This window comes from Callithrix jacchus, chromosome 7 (assembly GCF_049354715.1).
Source record: "Callithrix jacchus isolate 240 chromosome 7, calJac240_pri, whole genome shotgun sequence".
Lineage (NCBI taxonomy): Eukaryota > Metazoa > Chordata > Mammalia > Primates > Cebidae > Callithrix > Callithrix jacchus.
In genome coordinates, this window is record NC_133508.1 from 130,002,542 (window position 1) to 130,024,191 (window position 21,650).

General features: G+C 39.1%; 1 protein-coding gene across 4 annotated transcripts in view; it reads right to left on the reverse strand.

The window, feature by feature from the left end:
- The window catches only part of GLMN (glomulin, FKBP associated protein), a 72,325-nt gene that overhangs the window by 46,052 nt on the left and 4,623 nt on the right, over positions 1-21,650 (reverse strand). For 3 of the 4 annotated variants that reach the window (XM_002751081.6, XM_009001696.5, XM_035252141.3), the window contains exons 4-7: positions 16,303-16,425; positions 14,729-14,837; positions 13,475-13,712; positions 11,089-11,191 (exon numbers count right to left, since the gene is read on the reverse strand). In XM_002751081.6, the coding sequence (XP_002751127.1) occupies positions 11,089-11,191; positions 13,475-13,712; positions 14,729-14,837; positions 16,303-16,425 (573 nt within the window). Of the gene's footprint in view, positions 1-11,088; positions 11,192-13,474; positions 13,713-14,728; positions 14,838-16,302; positions 16,426-17,147; positions 17,576-21,650 lie in introns of all 4 variants that reach the window. The other variant, XM_078332432.1, reaches the window with a different exon arrangement.

Sequence of the window (21,650 nt, forward strand, 5' to 3'; positions counted from 1 at the left end):
TGAACTACCTGCACCCTGTATTTCCTTCAGCAGCCTCTACCCAGTTTAAAATGCCAGCCTTGAAAAAATAACTACAATCCACCTTCTCTACTTCTACACACAGGGAGCTGAGTACAGCTGAAGAAAAAAATATAGACTGTTACCACTACAGTTGCGGTCTCCAACCACAGCTGAGCGCCCAGGACTACTGACTAATGTTGCCATGGTCTTCCACCATCTCTTTCCATTTCCCTCAGTACTCCAAACCTTTACCAGTTTCCTTAAGCCCTTTTACTCAATGCCCATTTCTACCTCCTCATTATTAAGGGATAATCTCTCCTTCACCTAGAATTCTAAGGCCAGTGGGTTTGATTCCCCTCAATTGTAATATCTCATTCCTGCTACAAATTTCTAAACATGTATTCTTACCTTGATATCCATTATTTCCTCCTTTCTAGGACCCTCCTTATGTCTTTGATCCCATGTCAATCTATCTGCTCATAAGCCACATTGTTCCCTCAACAGTTTGTACCCTAACAGTTATAAACATGCTCAAGCCTTCCTATCTCCATTACCTTCCTACCCTTACCTCATGTCTTCTAGCTATTACCTCTCCTTCCTTACTCATCTAAATTCTTTTAAAGCATAGCTTACACTAGTCCTCTCCTTTTTCACATTGGTCATTCATTCTTTAATCTACTCCACTCTGATTAATCTCCAGCACTATACTTAAACTGCTTTTGCTAAGATTACCAATGTCATCTTACTTCCTAAATCCAATGGACGCTTTCCAATGTACTTCTATGTTGTGTTTAAGAGTCCGGATCACCTCTATCCTTCTGAAACCCTACTACACCAGTTTCTATGTATTTCTACCACTTCTGACTTCTTTCTTGGGCTCCTTTTAAGTGCTAGTATTCTCTAGAGTTCACTCCTGAGCACTTTTCTCTTCTCACCTCTTTAGGTAATCTCATCCACTCTTATTCAAAAATATCCCTGGTCAGGTACAGTGGCTCACACCTGTAATTCCAGCACCTTGAGAAGCCAAGGTGGGAGTATCCCTGGAGACGAAGAGTTCAAGACCAGCCTGTACAACATAGTGAGACTTCACCTCTACAAAAGTAAAAAATTTAATTAGCTACGCATGCTTGGGCATGCCTGTAAGTCCAGCTACTCAGGAGGCTGTGGTGGAAGGATCACTTGAGCCTAAGAGGCTGAGGCTGCAGCAAGCCATGATTGTGCCATTGCACTCCAGCCTGGGCCGCAGAATGAGACCCTGTCTCAAAATATATATATATACATTTACATATAATTATATGTTAAATATACATATATTTTACATATTAAAATATATTTTAAATTCCTTAAAAACCTGCTTTCTCTCTGGTTATTAGATATATATTAAAAAATTTTTATTAATCTTGTTAGGTGTTAGGCCAGGAATGGTGGCTCCTGCCTGTAATCCCAGTGCTTTGGGAGGCTAAGGCAGCCAGATTGCTTGAGCCTAGGAGTTTGAGACCGGCCTGGGTAACATGAAACCCCGTCTCTACCAAAAATACAAAAATTGACTAGGTGGGGCGATGTGTGCCTACAGCCCCAGCTGCTTGGGAGGCTGAGGCAGGAGAACTGCTTAAGGCTGGGAGGCAGAGGTTTCAGTGAGCCAAGACCACGCCACTGTACTCCAGCTTGGGCAATGCGAGTTAAACCCTGTCTCAAAAACATTTTTAAAAAAGATAATAAAATCTTGTTAGGTGTCATAACAGCATTGTGGTTATTTGTTTCTTAAGAAAAGCCCTTATTATTAGGGAAGCATCCTTAAAGATTTACAGATGAATTATGTGTAGGACTTGCTATAACATACTACAGCAAGAAAAGGAGGAGGATAGATAAAACAAAATCGGCAAAATGTTGCTAATTACTGAAGCACAGTGATGGGTACATAGGCATGTGCTATATAGTTTTTAGTACTTTTTGGAACGTTTTAAAATTTCTATGTTTTTTTAAAAGCACAAGACCCCTCCCCCCCCCGCCAAATCATTGCTCTATATTCTCTATCTCAAGTATCTACGGCACCTTCATCTGCCCAGTTATCTAAGCAAAAACCTAGTTATCTAAACAAAAATCCATGTTTTATTCTAAATCCAAGCAATGACCAAATTTTGCCAAGTTTACCTACTATAAAGTTCTCAAATCTGCCCTTTCTTCATCTTTAAAACTATATCCCTCCCACCAGAATGTGCCGCAAATTCAGTAAATAAAAGGAAACAAACAAACAAAAACTATATCCATACATCTATACTTACTGTCCCATCATTTCTCACTTAACTCCCAAGGCTTCCCTACTTCCAATTTTATCCCAGTTAGTCATCTTCCTTTTAAGTGACGAATCCTAAACTCAGTTTGATTACATCACTGCTAGGTTTAACATCTGTGATACTGTGAAATATGTATTTGCTCATTGTTCCCACTTCCTGGGATACAACTCCTAAAATCCTTGGAATCTCCAAGGTGATGCATCTTTATGCTATTGAGTTACTGATGGCTGGATCTCCTGGACAGTCTCAGGATGGGAGCTGGTTGCCAAGGGAACCAACCCTGTGATGAGAGGGTTGGACCTCTCAGTCCTACAACTCTACCCCCATCTGACCCCAGTAAGGCAGAGGGGCTGAAGATTAAGTTGATTACCAATGGTCAATGATGTAATCAGTCATTCCTATGTAATGAAGCCTCCATAAAAACCCAGTATGATTGGATTCAGAAAGCTTCTGGAAGCTGAACACACAAAGGTTCCAGGAGGGTGGTGCACCCAGGCAGGGTATGGAAACTCAGTGCCCCTTCCCCTATACCTAGCCCTATGCATCTCTTCATCTGTATCCTTTGTAATATTCTTTATAGTAAACCACTAAATATAAGTAAGCAGTTCCCTGAGTTCTGGAAGCCAATCTAGCAAATTAATTAAACCCAAGGAGGGGATCCTGGGAACCCTGATTCAGAGCACAGGTAAAACATCCTGGGGCTTGAGACGGGCACTGGAAATGGGGGCAGTCTTGAGGGATTCAGCCCTCAACCTGTGAGATCTGACAATATCTCCAGGTAGGTCATGTTGGAATTGAATTAGAGGACACCCAATTGGTGTCCACTGTAGAACTCTTTGCTTGCTTGCTTGCTTGCTATGAAGGTCAGGGGGCAGGGTAGGGAACTCCATACCTCTGGTGTCAGAAGCTTCTTATGACTATAGTAGGAGAAACTGAGTTTGGTTTTTCCTAGATCACCAGATTTCCTTTAATAGTTTCCAACTTTCATAGTCATCTTCTCAAAATACATATCATATGTGATGGTGCTTATACTATATCCAGGAGATGATACAGTACTCTAACACTGGCAACGATGAAGAGGCTCCAGACTTTTCTGTGCTCCAGAGAAAAACTTTCACCTCCCCTTCTTCATCCCTCACAACCTCTTCACTATTATCGTGGCCATCAGCATTAACCTTATTAAATTATGGATTCCTAATTGTATCAGTCACCAAGTCATCTCTCATCTTCAGAATTTATTCCCATAAACTTATAGCATCCCTTCATCTGACCCCTTTTTCCATCTCTCCTACATGGAAACTGGCTCTCACCTGAAAATAACTGCTTTCTTTGCTACTTTCTCAAAAGACTGCTATATTATTCATCTATACCCATTGTGCCACTGAGTGTGGGAGTACACCTGTTCTCCTTGCTGCTTCTACACCATTCTCTTCCCATCCTCTTTAAAAATCCCTCAACTCCGAAACACTTTTTTTTAATGACTTCACCATTTCTACCCCTCCTTGTTGCAGTTAGTAGACCCCAAGGTCATCCCATCACATGGCTTTCCAACATTATAATTCTGTGTGATTTAAATGTACAACCAAAGATCTTCTAATACTCTGTAATCTCATGTACTTCATTTTCTCTAGTCCAATGATCTTGGCCTCCACCCTCTCCTTTAGAACACCCTCTTGTGTTCATACCCCAAACATTGTTACTAGCAACTATAATCTTTCCATAGTACTATTTTCAAGCACCTTATTCTTTACACCTCCTATTTTTTCAGCTCACCACTCTTAGTAACCTAACTCCAAAAATTCGTCATCCACACCAGGTCCTACAACTTAACAATCCAATCACCTTTTCACTGTCTCTTGCATTTGTTATGTCCTAACTTCACTCCTTACCCAGCTTAAATTCTGTCCATCATTAGTTACTTTGTACATTAAAATCATCTTGTGGCCAGGCGTGGTGGCTCACTCCTATAACTCCAACACTTTGGGAGGCTGAGGCAGGTGGATCACCTGAGGTCAGGAGATCGAGACCAGCCTGGTCAATATGGCAAAAACCCATTTTTACTAAAAATACAAAAAATTAGCCAGGCGTGGGGGCAGTGCCTGTAATCCCAGCTATTTGGGAGGATGAGGCAGAAGAACTGCTTGAACCCAGCAGGCAAAGGTAGTGAGCTGAGATCACACCACTGCACTCCAGCCCGAGAGACAGAGCAAGACTCTGTCTCAAAAACAAAGAAATCATCTTGCATACATGCTCAATCCCTTGCCCCTCTCTTGGTCTCTCAACTTACCCAGTTCTCAAAATCCCAACCCAATTAAACCAAATTTTACTCCTATGCTGCATCTGCACTCATGCAGCTGAACATGGCTACATGTTCACGCAGACTGCTCTCTTTTGAAATTCATAAACATCAACTTCAAATACATTTTTTAATATTTCAGATTAGTTCTCTGATAAAGAATCTGAGCACATTTAAAAATACTATTGATGTATAAAGTCAAATTGCTTTTAAAATAAAATTTACTTATTTATGGAGCCATTTTGAAACTATTTATTATAGGGCATGGAACTTCCACTCTAGGAGTTTTAAGGAAATAATTTGAAAAACATGCGAAGATTTAGTTACAAGGTTACTTATCGTAAACTTAACAGTTAAAAAGTAAAGTTGGTTATTTCCACCAAGATGACCAAATAGGAACAGCTCGGGTGTGCAGCTCCCAGCAAGAGTGACGCAGAAGGCGGGTGATCTCCGCATTTCCAACTGAGGTACCTGGTTCATCTCACTGGGACTGGTTAGACAGTGAGTGCAGCCCAAGGAGGGCGAGCCAAAGCAGAGTGGGGTGTTGCCTCACCAGTGAAGCACAAGGGGCCGGCAAATTCTCTTTCCTAGCCAAGGGAAGCCATTAGGGACTTTTCCCAGCACTCTGGCACTTTGGCTCAGATACACTTTTCCCATGGTCTTCACAACCCTCAGATCGGGAGATTCCCTCCAGTACCTACAACACTAGCAACCTGGGCTTCCAGCACAAAACTGGGCAGCCATTTAAAAAGACACTGAGCTAGCTGCAGCTGTTTTTGTTTTTGTTTTCGTACTCCAGTGGCACCTGGAATGCCAGTGAAACAGAACCGCTCATTCCCCTGAAAAAGGGGGCTGAAGCCAGGGAGCCAAGTGTGGCTCGCGGGTCCCATTCCCACAAAGACCAGCAAGATAAGATCCACTGACTTAAAATTCTGGCAGCCTGCCCAGCAGTCTGAGCTCGACCTGGGACATTTGAGCTCAGCACGGGGAGAGACATCTGCCATTGCAGAGGTTCGGATAGGTGGTTTTAACTTCTCCTGTGTAAACAAAGTTGCTGGGAAGTTTACAAAGTGACTGTCACTAGACTCCTTTCTTGCTGGGCAGAGTATCTCTGAAAAAAGGCAGCAGCCCAACAGGGACTTATAAACAAAGTTCTCAACTTCATGGGACAGAGCACCAGGGAAAAGGGGCAATTGTGGGTACATCATCAGCAGAATAAAACATCCCTGCCCCGCAGCTTTGAAGGGAGCAATGGATCTCCCAGCACAGCACTTGAGCTCTGATAAGGGACAGACTGCCCCTTCAAGTGGCTCCTTGACCTCCATGTATCCTGACTGAGAGACATCTCCCAGCAGGAGCTGACAGACACCTTGTACAGGAGAGCTCTGGCTGTCATCTGGTAGGTACCCTTCTGGGACGAAGCTACCAGAGGAAGAAACAGGCAGCAATCTTTGCTGTTCTATAGCCCCGGCTGGTGATTCACAGGCAAGCAAGGTCTGGAGTGAACTTCTAGCAAACTCCAGCACACCTGAAGCAAAGGCACCTGACTGTTAGAAGTTAAACTAACAAATAAATAGTTTCAACATCAACAGAAAGGACATCCACTCAGAGACCCCATCCAAAGGTCACCAGCTTCAAAGATCAAAGGTAGATAAATCCATGAAGGGAAGAAACCAGGACAAAAAGGTTGAAATCTCCAAAAATCAGAACATCTCTTCTCCTCCAAGGGATCACAGCTCCTCTCTGGCAAGGGAACAAAACTGGATGGAGAATGAGTTTGATGAATTGACAGAAGCAGAATTCAGAAAGTGGGTAATAACAATAACAATAACAATAACAGACTTCAGAAGGTGGGTAACAACTTCTCCAAGCTAAAGGAGGATGCAAGGAAGCTAAGAACCTTGAAAAAAGATTAGAGGAATTACTGTCTAGAATAACCAGGGACTGCGATCCTAGTCTCTGATAAAACAGACTTTAACCCAACAAAGATCAAAAGAGACAAGGGCATTAATATAATGGTAAAGGGATCAATGAAACAATAAGAGCTAACTATCCTAAATATAAATGCACCCAATACAGGAGCATCCAGATTCATAAAGCAAGTTCTTAAGGACATACAAAGAGACTTAGACTCCCACACAATAATAGTGGGAGACTGTAACACCCCACTGTCGATATTAGACGGATCAATGAGACAGAAAATTAACAAAGATATTAAGGACTTGAACTCAGATCTGGACCAACCAGACCTAATAGACATCTACAGAACTCTCTACCCAAAATCCACAGAATATACATTCTTCTCAGTATCACAATGCACTTATTCTAAAATTGACCAAATAATTGGAAGTAAAACACTCCTCAGCAAATGCAAAAGAATGGAAGTCATAACATACAGTCTCTCAGACCACAGTGCAATAATATTAGAACTCGGAAATAAAGAAACTCACTCAAAACTGCACAACTACATGGAAATTGAACAACCTGCTCCTCAATGACTACTGGATAAATAATGAAATGAAGGCAGAAATAAAGATGTTATTTGAAACCAATGAGAACGAAGACATAATGTACCAGAATCTCTTGGACACATTTAAAGCAGTGTGTAGATGGAAATGTATAGCACTAAGTGCCCACAAGAGAAATGAGGAAAGATCTAAAATCAAAACCCCAACATCATGATTAAAAGGACTAAGGGAGCAAAAACAAACAAATTCAAAAGTTATTGGAAGACAAGAAATAACTAAGATCAGAGCAGAACTGAAGGAGACAGGGACAAAGAAAAACCCTTAAAAAAAAAAAAAATCAATGAATCCAGGAGCTGGTTTTTTAAAAAGATCAACAAAATAGATAGACCACTAGCCAGATTAATAAAGAAAAAAAAAAGAGAAGAATCAAATAGACGCAATAAAAAATGATAAAAGGGATCAATGAAACAAGAAGAGCTAACTATCCTAAATATAAATGCACCTAATACAGGAGCATCCAGATTCATGATATACCACCAGTCCCTCAGAAATACAAACTACCATCAGAGAATACTATCAACACCTCTATGCAAATAAACCAGTAAATCTAGAAGAAATGGATAAATTCCTGAACACTTACACCTTTCCAAGACTAAACCAGGAAGAAGTCAAATCCCTAAATAGACCAATAACAAGGTCTGAAATTGAGGCAGCAATCAATAGCCTACCAACCAAAAAAGTCCAGGACCAGATGGGTTTATAGCTGAATTCTACCAGAGTTACAAAGAGGAGCTGGTACCATTCCTTCTGAAACTATTCCAAACAATAGAAAAAGCGGGAATCCTCCCTAATTCATGAGATCAACATCATCCTGATACTAAAACCTGGCAGAGACACTATTAAAAAGAAAAATTTAAGGCCAATGTCCATGATGAACATTGATGCAAAAATCCTTAATAAAATACTGGCAAACCGAATCCAATAGCACATGAAAAAGTTTATCCATCATGATCAACTTGGCTTCATCCCCAGGATGCAAGGCTGGTTCAGCATACAAAAATCTATAAATGTAATCCATCAGATAAACAGAACCAAAGACAAAAACCACATGATTATCTCAATAGATGCAGAGAAGGCCTTTGACAAAATTCAACAGCCTTTATGCTAAAAACTCTCAATAAACTAGGCATTGATGGAATGTATCTCAAAACAATAAGAGCTATTTATGATAAACCCACAACCAATATCATACTGAATAGGGAAAAACTGGAAGCACTCCCTTTGAAAACTGGCATAAGACAAGGATGCCCTCTCTCACCTCTCGTATTCAACATAATATTGGAAGTTCTGGCCAGGGCAATCAGGCAAGAAAAAGAAACAAAGTGTATTCAATTAGGAAAGGAGGAAATCAAATTGTTTCTGTTGGCAGATTACATGATTGTATATTTAGAAGAACCCATCGTCTCAGTCCCAAATCTCCTTAAGCTGATGAGCAACTTCAGCAAAGTCTCAGGATACAAAATCAATGTGCAAAAATCACAAGCATTCCTATACACCAATAACAGACTTAAAGAGAACCAAATGATGAATGAACTCCCATTCAAAACTGCTGCTAAAAAAATTAAATCCCCCGCCAGGCATGGTGGCTCACGCCTGTAATCCAAGCCCTTTGAAGGCCAAGGCAGGTGGATCACCTGAGGTTGGGAGTTCGAGACCAGCCTGACCAACATGGTGAAACCCCATCTTTATTTAAAAATATATATATATTTTATTAAAAAAAAAAGAAAGAAAGAAAATAAAATCCCCAGGAATCCAACTAACAAGGGATGTGAGGGACCTCTTCAAGGAGAACTACAAACCACTGCTCAACGAAATAAGGACACAAACAGATGGAAAAACATTCCATGCTCATGGTTAGGAAGAATCAATATCGTGAAAATGGCCACAGTGCCCAAAGTAATTTATAGAGTCAGTGCTATCCCCATCAAGCTACCATTGACTTTCTTCACAGAATTGGAAAAAAACCACCTTAAACTTCATATGGAACCAAAAGAGAGCCTGCATAGTGAAGACAATTCTAAGCAAAAAAAAAAATAAAAATTTAAAAATTTTAAGAAGCTGCAGGCATCACACTACCTGACTTCAAACTATACTACAAAGCATCAAAACAGCATGGTACTGGTACCGAAACAGAGATATAGACCAATGAACAAAACAGAGGCCTCAGAAGTAATGCCACATATCTAAAACCATCTGATCTTTCACAAACCTGACAAAAACAAGTCATGGGAAAAGGATTCCCTATTTAATAAACGGTGTTGTAAAAACTGGCTAGCCATAAGCAGAAAGTTGAAACTGGATCCCTTCCTTACACCTTATACAAAAATTAACTCCAGATAGATTAAAGATTTAAACATAAGACCTAACACCATAAAAATCCTAGAAGAAAACCTAGGCAACACCATTCAGGACATAGGAATAGGCAAGGACTTCATGAGTAAAACACCAAAAGCAATGGCAACGAAAGCCAAAATAAGATAAATGGGACCTAATTAAACTAAAGAACTTCTGCACAGCAAATAAACTATCATCAGAGTGAACCAGCAACCAACAGAATGGGAAAAAATTTTTGCAACCTACCCAACCTAACAAAGGACTAATATCCAGAATCTACAAAGAACTTAAACAAAATTTACAAGAAAAAAAGAAACAACCCCATCAAAAAGTGGCAAAGGATATGAAAAGACACTTTTCAAAAGAAGACATTTATGCAGTTAACAAACATATGAAAAGAAGCTCATCATCACTGATGATTAGAGAAATGCAAACTAAAACCACATTGAGATACCATCGCATGCCAGTTATAATGGCTATTATTAAAAAATCAGGAGACAACAGATGCTGGAGAGGATGTGGAAAAATAGGAACACTTTTACACTGTTGGTGGGAGAGTAAATTAGTTCAACCACTGTGGAACACTGTGTGGCAATTCCTCAAGGATCTAATACCAGAAATATTATTTGATCCTGCAATCCATTATTTGGTACATACCCAAAAGATTATAAATCATTCTACTATAAAGACACATGCACACATATGTTTTCTGCAGCACTGTTCACAACAGCAAAGACTTGGAACCAACCCAAATGCCCATCAATGATAGACTGGATAAAGAAAATGTGGCACATATACACCATACTATGCAGCCATAAAAAAGGATGAGTTCATGTCCTTTGCAGGCACATGGATAAAGCTGGAAACCATCACTCTTGGCAAACTGACACAAGAACAGAAAACCAAACACTGCATGTTCTCACTCATAAGTGGGTGTTGAGCAATGAGAACACATGGACACAGGGAGGGGAACATCACACACTGGGGGCTGTTGGGGGGTCAGAGGGCTAGGGGAGGAATAGAAGCGGGTGGGGAGATAGGGGAGGGATAGCATTAGGAGAAATACCTAATGTAAATGACAGGGTGATGGATGCAGGAAACCACCACAGCACATGTATACCTATGTAACAAACCTGCACGTTCTGCACATGTACCCCAGAACTTAAAAGTATAATTAAAATAAAAGAAAGTTGGAGTTGTCCAATAATAATGAAAAGTTGTTGACAATCTAAATGTTGAACTATATGGCACGGTTAAATACATTATACTAAGTCCACACCATGGAACACTATTAAGCCCATGGAAAAATATTCATAATATACTGTTGAAGAGAAAAAAGGTAGATTACAAGAGTGTATATATATATATATATATATATATATATATATATATATATAAAGTCTTTAAAAAATTTATATGGATGTATTCTTGTAAGTATATATGAAAAAAGCATGAAGGATGTTAATATTTATCTTTGGATAATTATTGCTGTTTTATTTTCCATCTTTTGTTTATGGGTGCTCTATAAGAAAATACATGTTTATTTATTAATGAATATATCAATTTACATGGGCAGTACTGAGAATATAGTGGGATAACATTTGCGATAACAGCAGATTAAATTAGCTGTACTTACTATTATTTCTGATGCAAAATATCTGAAAGGATCATTTCCATCTTCTTCAGACTGTTCAAGGAATTGTGCTGTCAGCAAAGGGCATTTCAAGCTTTTGAAACAACTAAGGCATAAGAAATAGGTAACTATGAAATCAACATTTCCAAGTATAAAATCCCTAGTTCTTCACATCTAATTTAATTTTACTTGAAAAAAATAACATAAGCATGGTTATGGTTTGAATGTTCTCCAAAAGTCATGTTGAAATTTAACTGCCATAAAGAGGTAGGAATTAGCTCACGGGGGCTCCACTCTCATTTATAATGCTGTTATAAAAGGGCAAATTCAGCCCACTTTTGCCTTTTGCCCTGTTACCTTCAGCCACATTATGACACATCTAGAAAGTCCTTGCCAGATGCCAGCACCTTAATTGTAGACTTCCCAGCCTCCAGAACTGTGAACCATAAATTTCTGTTCATTATAAATCACCCAGTCTTAGGTATTCTGTTATATCAGCACAAATGGACTAAGACAAGCAACAATAACTCAATGGTCTATAAAACTTGGTGATGTAACATCCTTCCTATGAGTAATGGGGAGAACATGAAAACACTTACTAAACTCAGGATGGTAAGACTGACTTCTACATCTGAACTATTCCATTGAATTCTGAATGTCTGAGGGCCAGATGTAGTTTTCATTAGTTCAAGGAAAAAAAATCATATGAAATATGGTCATTTTTTCATAAAGCTCTGTAGGTTTTATTTAGAAAATCAAACTTTATTCTGTGATTAAGTCTTTCCTATTTCTTTAGCTAAAATACCTTTTCTTTTACAAAATAATGGGTCTTATCAATGGTAAAAATCTCTTTTGAGAGAGTGTCCCTGTTACCCAGGCTAGTATGCAATGGCACAAAAACAGCACACTGTAACCTCAAACTCCTCGGCTCAAGGGATCCTCCTCCCTCAGCCTCCCAAGTAGCTGGGACTATAGGCACACACCACTGTGCTCAGCTAATTTGTTTTTTGTAGAGACAGGGTCTCCTTATGTTGCCCAGACTGGTCTCAAACTCCTGAGCTCAAGCACTCCTCCTACCTTGGCCTCCCAAAGTGTTAGGATTACAGGCATGAGATACCATGTATGGCTGTAAATTTTTTCTAAATGTCCTAACCTCACAAGTAGAAAGCTAAAAACAATTTTGGTCTCCAAAATTAAAAAATTATTTTATATTTTATTTTTCAAGGTTTTGCTATGTTGCCCAGGCTGTTCTTGAACTCCTGGCCTCAAATGACCCTCCTGCGTCAGCCTCCCAAGTAGCCAAAATTTAAAAATTACTGGTCCATGTAATTCAATAATCTAGTCCAGCACTGTCCAATAGAAATACAACATTAGCCCCATGTATAATTTAAGATTTTTTAGTGGACACATGAAAAAAGTAGTAAGAATGGGAGAGATTATTTTAATAATTTATCTTAACCCAATGTATCTGAAATACTGTCATTTCAACATATTATCAATATAAAAATTATTGAGGTTTTTTTTTGTTTTTTTAAATAACAAGTCTCCAAAATCCAGGGGACATTTTATACTTAAAGTACATCTGAATTTGGACCAGCCGTATGTCAAGTGCTACAGCCATATCAAACAGTACATGTTTAGTCTATAGTACCCATGGAGGAAATGCTGTTGGGTGGATATGTTATTACTATTTTTGTGGTCAAGTTGGATGTTCTGTCTGGTGGTCCTTCTGCTGCTTTCTTTGAAAGTGTACAAAACACCTTCTCCACAGAGCTACATATATGTATTTCCCACACTTACCCTAAGCTATATGTATCTATTTCCTTTGCTTTCATTATTCACTTACTATAATGAATAAAGGCAATACATAGAAGAATATCAAGTAAATGAATGGATTTTGGTTTTATAACTATTGTATTAATTAATTAATGTTTTAGAGACAGGATCTTACTCTGCTGCTCAGGCTGGAGTGCAGTGGCACGATCATCATTCATTGCAGCCTCATCTCCTGGACTCAACCCATCCTCTAGCCTCAGCTTCCCAAGTAGTAGGACTACAGGCATATGCCGCTACATCTAGCTAATTTAGAGATGGGGGTTTCACTATGCTGCCAAGGCTGGTCTCAAATTCCTGGTCCCAAGCAATCCTCTCACCTCAGTCTCCCATATTGATGGAATTACATGTGTGAGCCACTATACCTGGCCTATACTTTTTTTAAATATAAATGTCTCAAGTTACCATGCTGTATCAGTTGAACCCCATATGCTTCTAAAATTCAAAATCTGAAACTAGATTTCTATTTATATGTCAAACAAGGTGAAGAAACATAAAACAACTGAACTATCAATTATTTAAGTCCATTATGAGATGTTCTTAAAAATATACTTACAATTTCAGTAATTCATCCTTTAACTTTTCATTTTCCAGTGAGTTTTCTTTGTTATCAATGACTTCTTCCACAAAAGGCTTAATAAACTCTATTAAGGCCTTGCAACACTGACAAAGGCCATAGTCATCCATTTGTATTTGTTCTTTTGAGTATGGAACAGGAAGAAGAGATAGCTGATTCCAAAGGGTAGACAATGCTAATCCAATTGAATATGCTTTGTTATGAAGTTTCTGAATCACTAAAACAGAGATCAAGTTGTCACTCTTCAAGTATGCTAAACATGAGACAAGAAATTCAGCAAATGTGGAATTATAAGACACTTCCTCCTCCCACGTTTGAACAAGTCTTGAAATCAAGATGGCACATCACAGTTTAACTGGCAGTGTTTTTTCTTCTCCGTTGTGCATAAAATAATAGAGCACCTTGCCATGAAATGTTTAGGTTATAACAGACTATTTACTTAAGACAGAAACATGTTCTTACCATGTTTTTTGGTTGCTGTAAACACAAGATATGAGTGTACTGTAAACTACAGAGCACTACACAAATAGGAGGTGGTGTTATTCAATTTTTTTTTTTCTAGTAGACTGAATATTACAGGTGGTATGAAGCTGGTAGGCATTCATATTTAAAGCAAATTTAATTTCTGATTCACAATCTGATAGGTCCCTCTAACAGATTGTGAGATTCACATATTTCCTGAAAAATAACCTCTTCCCATGGATACTCTCTGTCTTGGTTGCCAAGACCTATTACTTACCAATATTATTACTATACTCAGCCATGGAGTCTTCTCCTACATCTTCTAATTTCATTCTTCAGCATTACCTTTGCTATGTCCAATCCAACCTCCCAATGCAGAGGCTGAGCAATGCCCTGCCTGATACTCTTCTGGACTACCATAATGCTATCAGATTTAGTACTGTAGACACCACAGAGGTATCCTTTAAATATGTTTAAAGGGAAAATTCTAGATTTAAGCAGCAGATAGGAAGGTTAGGCAAAAAGGTGTAGGTTTCAATGTAGCACACAAAAAATACAATGACATTCAACAGAGTATTTATAGGGTACTCACTCCGGCCAGATACTGTAATTTTTCTATGAGCAGCAGGATTCACATTGGCCTTGCTAATGTGAATTAGCAAGAGTACTAATTAGCTGTAAACTTTACTTTGGTGTAGTATTGATATTTTCGTGTAACCATCAAGGCACTTAGAGATACAAGAAGTACTCTGATATCAAAATTCTCATTACCTGTCTGTAATGGCTGAAGCAAAAGAAGAATACTTTGGGATATCTGCTTTCCAGAGGGCTCTTCAATCAGTTCAAGCAAACCCAACAATAATTCCTTTGGACTGCATAACTATAAAAATATTCACAATTGAACCTGTTTAATACAAGTTGTATTTAAAGCCACATTATTACTATTTTTAAGAAGGCACATATTGGCAAAATGTTATACAATTATTTTTTTGCTTAACAGTAAAATTATTTATACAATTGTTTAAAAATATGCACTAGCAAAACACAGAATCTATGATGGTCAAAACTATAAAAGTAAAAAGAAATAAGAAGTCAACGGATCTTTAAGCTCCTGTTTCCTTTGAGCTTCACCTGTCTACTCTGGAAGTTGCCTTAATAGAGTCCCAGGGACTCCACCAGGTGGTACCTTTCAATCCCATGCTGTAAGTCCTTTGAGCTTCACCTGTCTACTCTGGAAGTTGCCTTAATAGAGTCCCAGGGACTCCACCACGTGGTACCTTTCAATCCCATGCTGTAAGTCCTTTGAGCTTCACCTATCTACTCTGGAGGTTGCCTTAATAGATTCCCAGGGACTCCACCAGGTGGTACCTTTCAAACCCATGCTGTAAGTCCTTGGAGTTTCACCTGTCTACTCTGGAGGTTGCCTTAATTGATTCCCAGGGACTCCACCAGGTGGTACCTTTCAATCCCATGCTGTAAGTCCTTTGAGTTTCACCTGTATACTCTGGAAGTTGCCTTAATAGATTCCCAGGGACTCCACCAGGCGGGACCTCCCAAACCCATGCTGTAAGCACAGACTAGTCCAGAATCTCTTTTGTATTTCTTGAACAGGTAAAACTCTGCATTGCTTTCTAACTGGCCATATCTTAACATCTCATTTACCTGGTTTTTTAAAAGCTCCCAGCTCCCGCAGTCAATAATTCATACAGATGGAGCTCTTTCCAAATATATATTTGGGTATATTTGCACTGATCACTAAGCAGTTTCTTATAATATCCTTTTTCTCAGAATTAATCTTTCTTAGCCATCGATATTGACTTTAAACTCTACTAGACTTTTACCAAGGGTCTCTAAGGTTGTTAGTCACAACTGCTCTGTGTACTACCCCCTATTCCTACTTCCATTTTAATCATTTGCATTTTAGGCTTTCCATTTTCTTTTAGGGAACATACCACAAAGGCAAGAGGACTGAGATTTTATTCTAGATCCAATGTTGCCGAAAGATAAATGTAGCCTTGAACTACCTCTAAACCTTGTGTTCCACATCTATACAATAAGGCTACTTGTTAAAATACAGCTTCCCAGGTCTCTCCCTGGAGATGCTGAATCAATGGGTCTGATATGAGGTTAATATGAGGTTAGACAATTTTTATATCCAGAAAATTTGGGAAATCTTGAAATGGAATTGCCTATCCAATCAATAAGACAGAGTCTTTTCTCCAATGAGTTCCTTTCTGCATGTACTTCCATAAACCAAAAGCTTTTTACCAAACAATAAACATTAAAGGGAATTATACAACATTGCTGTGTGTTATGACAAAGAGAACCTGGTTTTGTTAACCTACCTTTACCAATATATCAAGGATCAAAAAATAAACTTTTCTTTTATCATCATCCTCTCTTTCTTTCCACAAAAGGCATCGAACGACAGGCCCAACAAGATTCCAGCCCATATTCTTGATGATGACCTGTAAAAACATTTTCAAAATAGAGCAAACACTGCCATCTATAGGACTCTAACAGTGTGCTTTCCTATCTTGGAAGAGCTCAGAATAGTCTCTTAAATAGGAAGATGAGACAAGTGAAGCCTATGACATTTCACAGACTTTCCAGGGTTGACTGCTAACAGATATCAACATTTTAAAATAGTGTTTAATATGTTCACTGAAGAAAGGCAAAAGGGTCTTTACTTTTTATCAGGCAAGTTAGTGTTTCCCAAAATTTAAATAGTTCCTCTATTTCCAATAAGAGAGTTAATCTGCTTAAGGCAAATACTTAACATCCACATAGAATTCTGCTCCCCTTATTCATAAAGAAATCCAGCCAATGCTCGTATACCTTTTAAAGTTCCTTGGAGTCTCTAATCAATGTAATTTATATAAAAAGAAGGGATGAAACTTCATTAATTTTCTCTCCTCCATACAAGTGGCTTCTACGTTCAAAGATATTTCAGAATGCCTACTACACAAGTAAAAGTTTATCTTTATAATTAATAATTTATATTCATTATCAAAATCACTGATTTTCAAAAGTATCAACAATGTATTCCACTTCTCTGGGCTGCTTTGTACTTTTACTCATCAGTATTTACCAAGCAAACAATATCATTTTCTAGGTGTTAGAAAAAAAAGTGAGGAACGCACTGGATAAGATCACTATCTTCCTAGAATTTACAGTCTAAAGAAAAAACCTTTGAAAGAGAGAGATCCAAGATGGCCGATCACTAGCAGCTCAGGCTTGTAGCTCCCAGTGAAAGCACAGAGAACGGGAGGATGCCACACTTTCAGATGAATTTTTGTTGCTCACGGACCAGGAGATTCCCAGTGGAGGAGCCCCACGGGTCACCAGTGCGACTCTTGTGGCCGGCGCGGCGGTTCTCAGTGCAGAGTAAACAGGACTGAGTCCCCTTTTGGTCGACGTTTGGGGCTCTGGGAAGGCAGAGTTGCCCATTCAGCTGATTAAAGAAGGGATTCTGGAGGGAAGCCAGACTGGAGACTCACGGGCAGAAAAGCACCAAGAATCTTGATGCCGCTGTTTTAGCTGGCACAGTGGGTTGCTCAGATTTCAGCGCTGGGAATTAACAAGTTGGACGTCCACTCAGAAACCTAATTTGAAAGTCTGTAATTACAAAGACGACAGGTGGATAAATTTACGACAGGAAGAAACCAGCATAAAAAGGTTGAGAATACTCAAAATCAGAATGCCTCTTCCTCTACAGAGGATCACAGTTCCTCATCAACAAGGGAACAAGGCCTGATGGAGAATGAGTGCATTCCAATAACAGAATGAGGCTTCAGAAGGTGGATAATAAGAAACTTCTGTAAGTTAAAAGAACATGTTCTAGCCCAATGTAAAGAAACTAAGAACCTTGAAAAAAGGTTTGACGAAATCTTAACAAGAATAGACAATTTAGAGAGGAATATAAGTGAATTAATGGAACTGAGGAATACAACACAAGAACTACGCGAAGTATGCACAGGTTTTAACATTCTAATTGATCAAGCAGAAGAAAGGATATCAGAGGTCGAAGACCAACTTAATGAAATGAAACGAGAAGACAAGATTAGAGAAGAAAAAGTAAAAAGGAATGAGCAAAGTCTCCAAGAAATATGGGACTATGTGAAAAGACCTAATTTACGTTTGATAGGTGTACCTGAATGTGAGGAAGAGAATGAATCCAGGTTGGAAAATGTTCTTCAGGATATTGTTCGGGAGGACTTTCCTAGCCTAGTGAGGTGGGACAGTGCTTGGCTCAGGGTGGTGCAGAGACCACCACAGGGATGTTCCTCGGGTGGAGCAACCCCAGGACACACGGTTGTTGGATTCGCCAGGGTTGAAATGAGGGAGAGTGTTCTGGGGGCGGCTGGTGAGGGGGGTCAGGTTGCCCATAAAGGGAAGCCTATCAGACTTACAGCAGATCTCTCAGCAGAAACTCTACAAACTAGAAGAGAGTGGGGGTCAATATTCAATATCCTCAAAGAAAAGAATTTTCAACCCAGAATCTCATATCCAGTCAAACTAAGCTTTATAAATGAAGGAAAAATAAAATTTTTCAAGAACAAGCAAGCACTCAGAGATTTCATCACCACCAGGCCTGCTTTACAAGAGCTTCTGAAAGAAGCACTACACACAGAAAGGAACAACCAGTATCAATCATCCCAAAAACTTACCAAAAGGTAAACAGTATCTCCATAATGAAGAATCTATGTCAACTAATGGACAAAATAGCCAGCTAGCATTAAATGACAATTATTAAACTCACAAATATCAAAATTAATCCTAAATTTAAATGGATTAAACGCCCCAATCAAGACACAGACCCGCAAACTGAATAAAAAGTCAAAACACATCAGCACTCTGTATCCAGATCCATCTCATAAGCAAGGACACACAAAGACTCAAAACAAAATGTTGGAGGAAGACTCACCAATCAAATGGAGAGAAAAAAAAATAACAGGATTTGTAACTTTCATTGCTGACAAAATAGACTTTAATGGTAACAAAGACTAAAAGAAACAAAGAAGGACATTACATAATGGTAAAAGGATCAATGCAACAATAGGAGTCAATGATCATAAATATATATGCACCCAATATAGGAGCACCCAGATACATAAGACAACTTTTCAATGACTTATAAAGAGACTTGGACTCCTGCACAATAATAGCGGGAGATTTTGACACCACATTGTTAATATTCGACGGATCAACGAGATAGGAAATTAACAGGGACATTTATGATTTGAACTCACACCTGGAACAAGTAAACTCAGTGAATATTTATAGAATTCTTCACCCCAGGTCCACAGAACATACATTTTTTTTAGTATCACATTACACCTATTTTGAAAGTGACCACATAAATGGAAGCAAATCACTCTTCAGCATTTGCATAGCATTTCACAGATTTAAATGAAATATTGGTTGGCTGTTTGTTATTTTCTTTCCTTATTCCTTCCTGTCTCCGCTGTTAAAAAAAAAAAAAAGAAAAGAAAAAAAGAATTTACATTCTAAAGTCCTTCTCTAAAAGCACGGTGGCTGGCTGGGCAAAGTGGCTCACGCCTCTAATCCTGGTAATTTGGGAAGCTGAGGCAGGAGGATCACTGGAGCCCATGAATTCGAGACCAGCCTGGGCAACCCAGTGAGACCCTATCTCTATTTTTTAAAGTTAAATAAAATGTTTTTAAGCATGGTGGCTCATTCCTGTAATCCTAACACTTTGGGAGGCTGAGGTGGGTGGATCACTTGACCTCAGGAGTTTGAGACCAGCCTGGACATGGCCAAACCCTATGTCTACAAAATACAAAAATCAGCGGAGTGTGGTGGCACATGCTTGTAGTCCGTGCTACTTGTAGGGCTAACTGGGAGGATGGCTTGAGCCTGGGAAGCAGAGGTGGCAGTTAGTCATGATCACACTGCTGCAAACCAGCCTAGGTGACAGAGACAGACCCTATCTCAAAAAAATATATAAATAAAGAAAAAGCAGATCTAACCCATCTGACAAGGAAATAATAACCAGAATAAAAAAGAAGCTCAAACAAGACTAAAGAAAAAAAATAATCTGATCAAAAAATTGGCAAAAGATTTGAATAGGTATTTCCCAAAAGAAGACATACAAATGGCAAACAAGCTTATGAAAAGGTGTGCATCACTGACCATCAGAGGAATGCAATTCAAAACTGCAATGAGGGTTGGGTGTGGTGGCTCACGTCTGTAATCCCAGGACTTTGGAAGGCCACGGCGGGTGGATGATGAGGTCAGAAGTTCAAGACCAGCCTGCCCAACATGGTGAAACCCCGTCTCTATTAAAAATACAAAAATTAGCCAGGCATGATGGCACGTGCCTGTAATCCCAGCTACTCAGGAGGCTAAGATAGGAGAACCACTTGAACCCGGGAGGTAGAAGTTGCCATGAGCCAAGATCACACCACCGAACTCCAGCCTGGGCCACAGAGTGAGACTCTGTCTCAAAACAAACAAAACAAAACAAAAACAAAAACTACAATGGGATATTATTTCACCCCAGTTAAAATGGCTTATATCCAAACGACAGGCAATAACAAATGCTGGCAAGGATGTGGAGAAAAGGAAACCCTCATACATTGTTGGTGGGAATGTAAATAAGTATAACCATTATAGAGAGTTTAGCAGTTCCTCAAAAAAACAAAAATAGAGCTACCGTATGACCCAGCAATCCCACTGCTGGGATACACTCAAAAGAAAGGAAATTAGTATATTGAAGAGATATCTGCACTCCCATGTTCATTGCAGCACTGTCCACAATACCTCAGATTTGGAAGCAACCTAAGTGTCCATCAACAGATGAATGGATAAAGAAAATGTGGTACATATAAACAGTGGAGTACTATTTGACCATAAAAAAAGAATGACATCCTGTCATTTGCAATAACATGAATGAAACTATAGACCATGATGTTAAGTGAAATAAGTCAGGCACAGAAAAACATTGAATGCTCTCACTTATTTGTGGGATCTGAAAATCAGAACAACTGAACTCATGGACATGGAGAGTAGAAGGATGGTTACCAGAGGCTGGGAATAGTGGTGGGAGGCAGAGGAGATGGCTAATGGGTACCAAAAAAAAAATAGTTACAAGTAATGAATAAGATCTACTATTTGATAGTACAACAGGGTGACTATAGTCAATAACTAATTGTACATTTAAAAATAACTAAGTATAATTGGATTGTTTGTAACACAAAGGATTAATGCTTGAGGGGATAGATATCCCATTCTCCATGATATTATTATTACACATCGCATGTCTATATCAAAACATCTCACGTACCCATCAATATAAATGCCTATGATGTACTCATTAGAATTTTTTTTTTAAGCTAATCTAGCAAGAAGACAAAATGATACCTATAATACCGCATCTTGACTCCAGTCTTTTTTTTATTTTTTTTGAGACGGAGTTTCACTCTTGTTATCCAGACTGGAGTGCAATGGCGTGATCTCAGCTCACCGCAACCTCCGCCTCCTGGGATCAGGCAATTCTCCTGCCTCAGCCTCCTGAGTAGCTGGGATTACAGGCACGCACCACCATGCCCAGCTAATTTTTGTATTTTTAGTAGAGACGGGGTTTCACCTTGTTGACCAGGATGGTCTCGATCTCTTGACCTCGTGATCCACCTGCCTTGGCCTCCCAAAGCGCTGGGATTATAGGCAT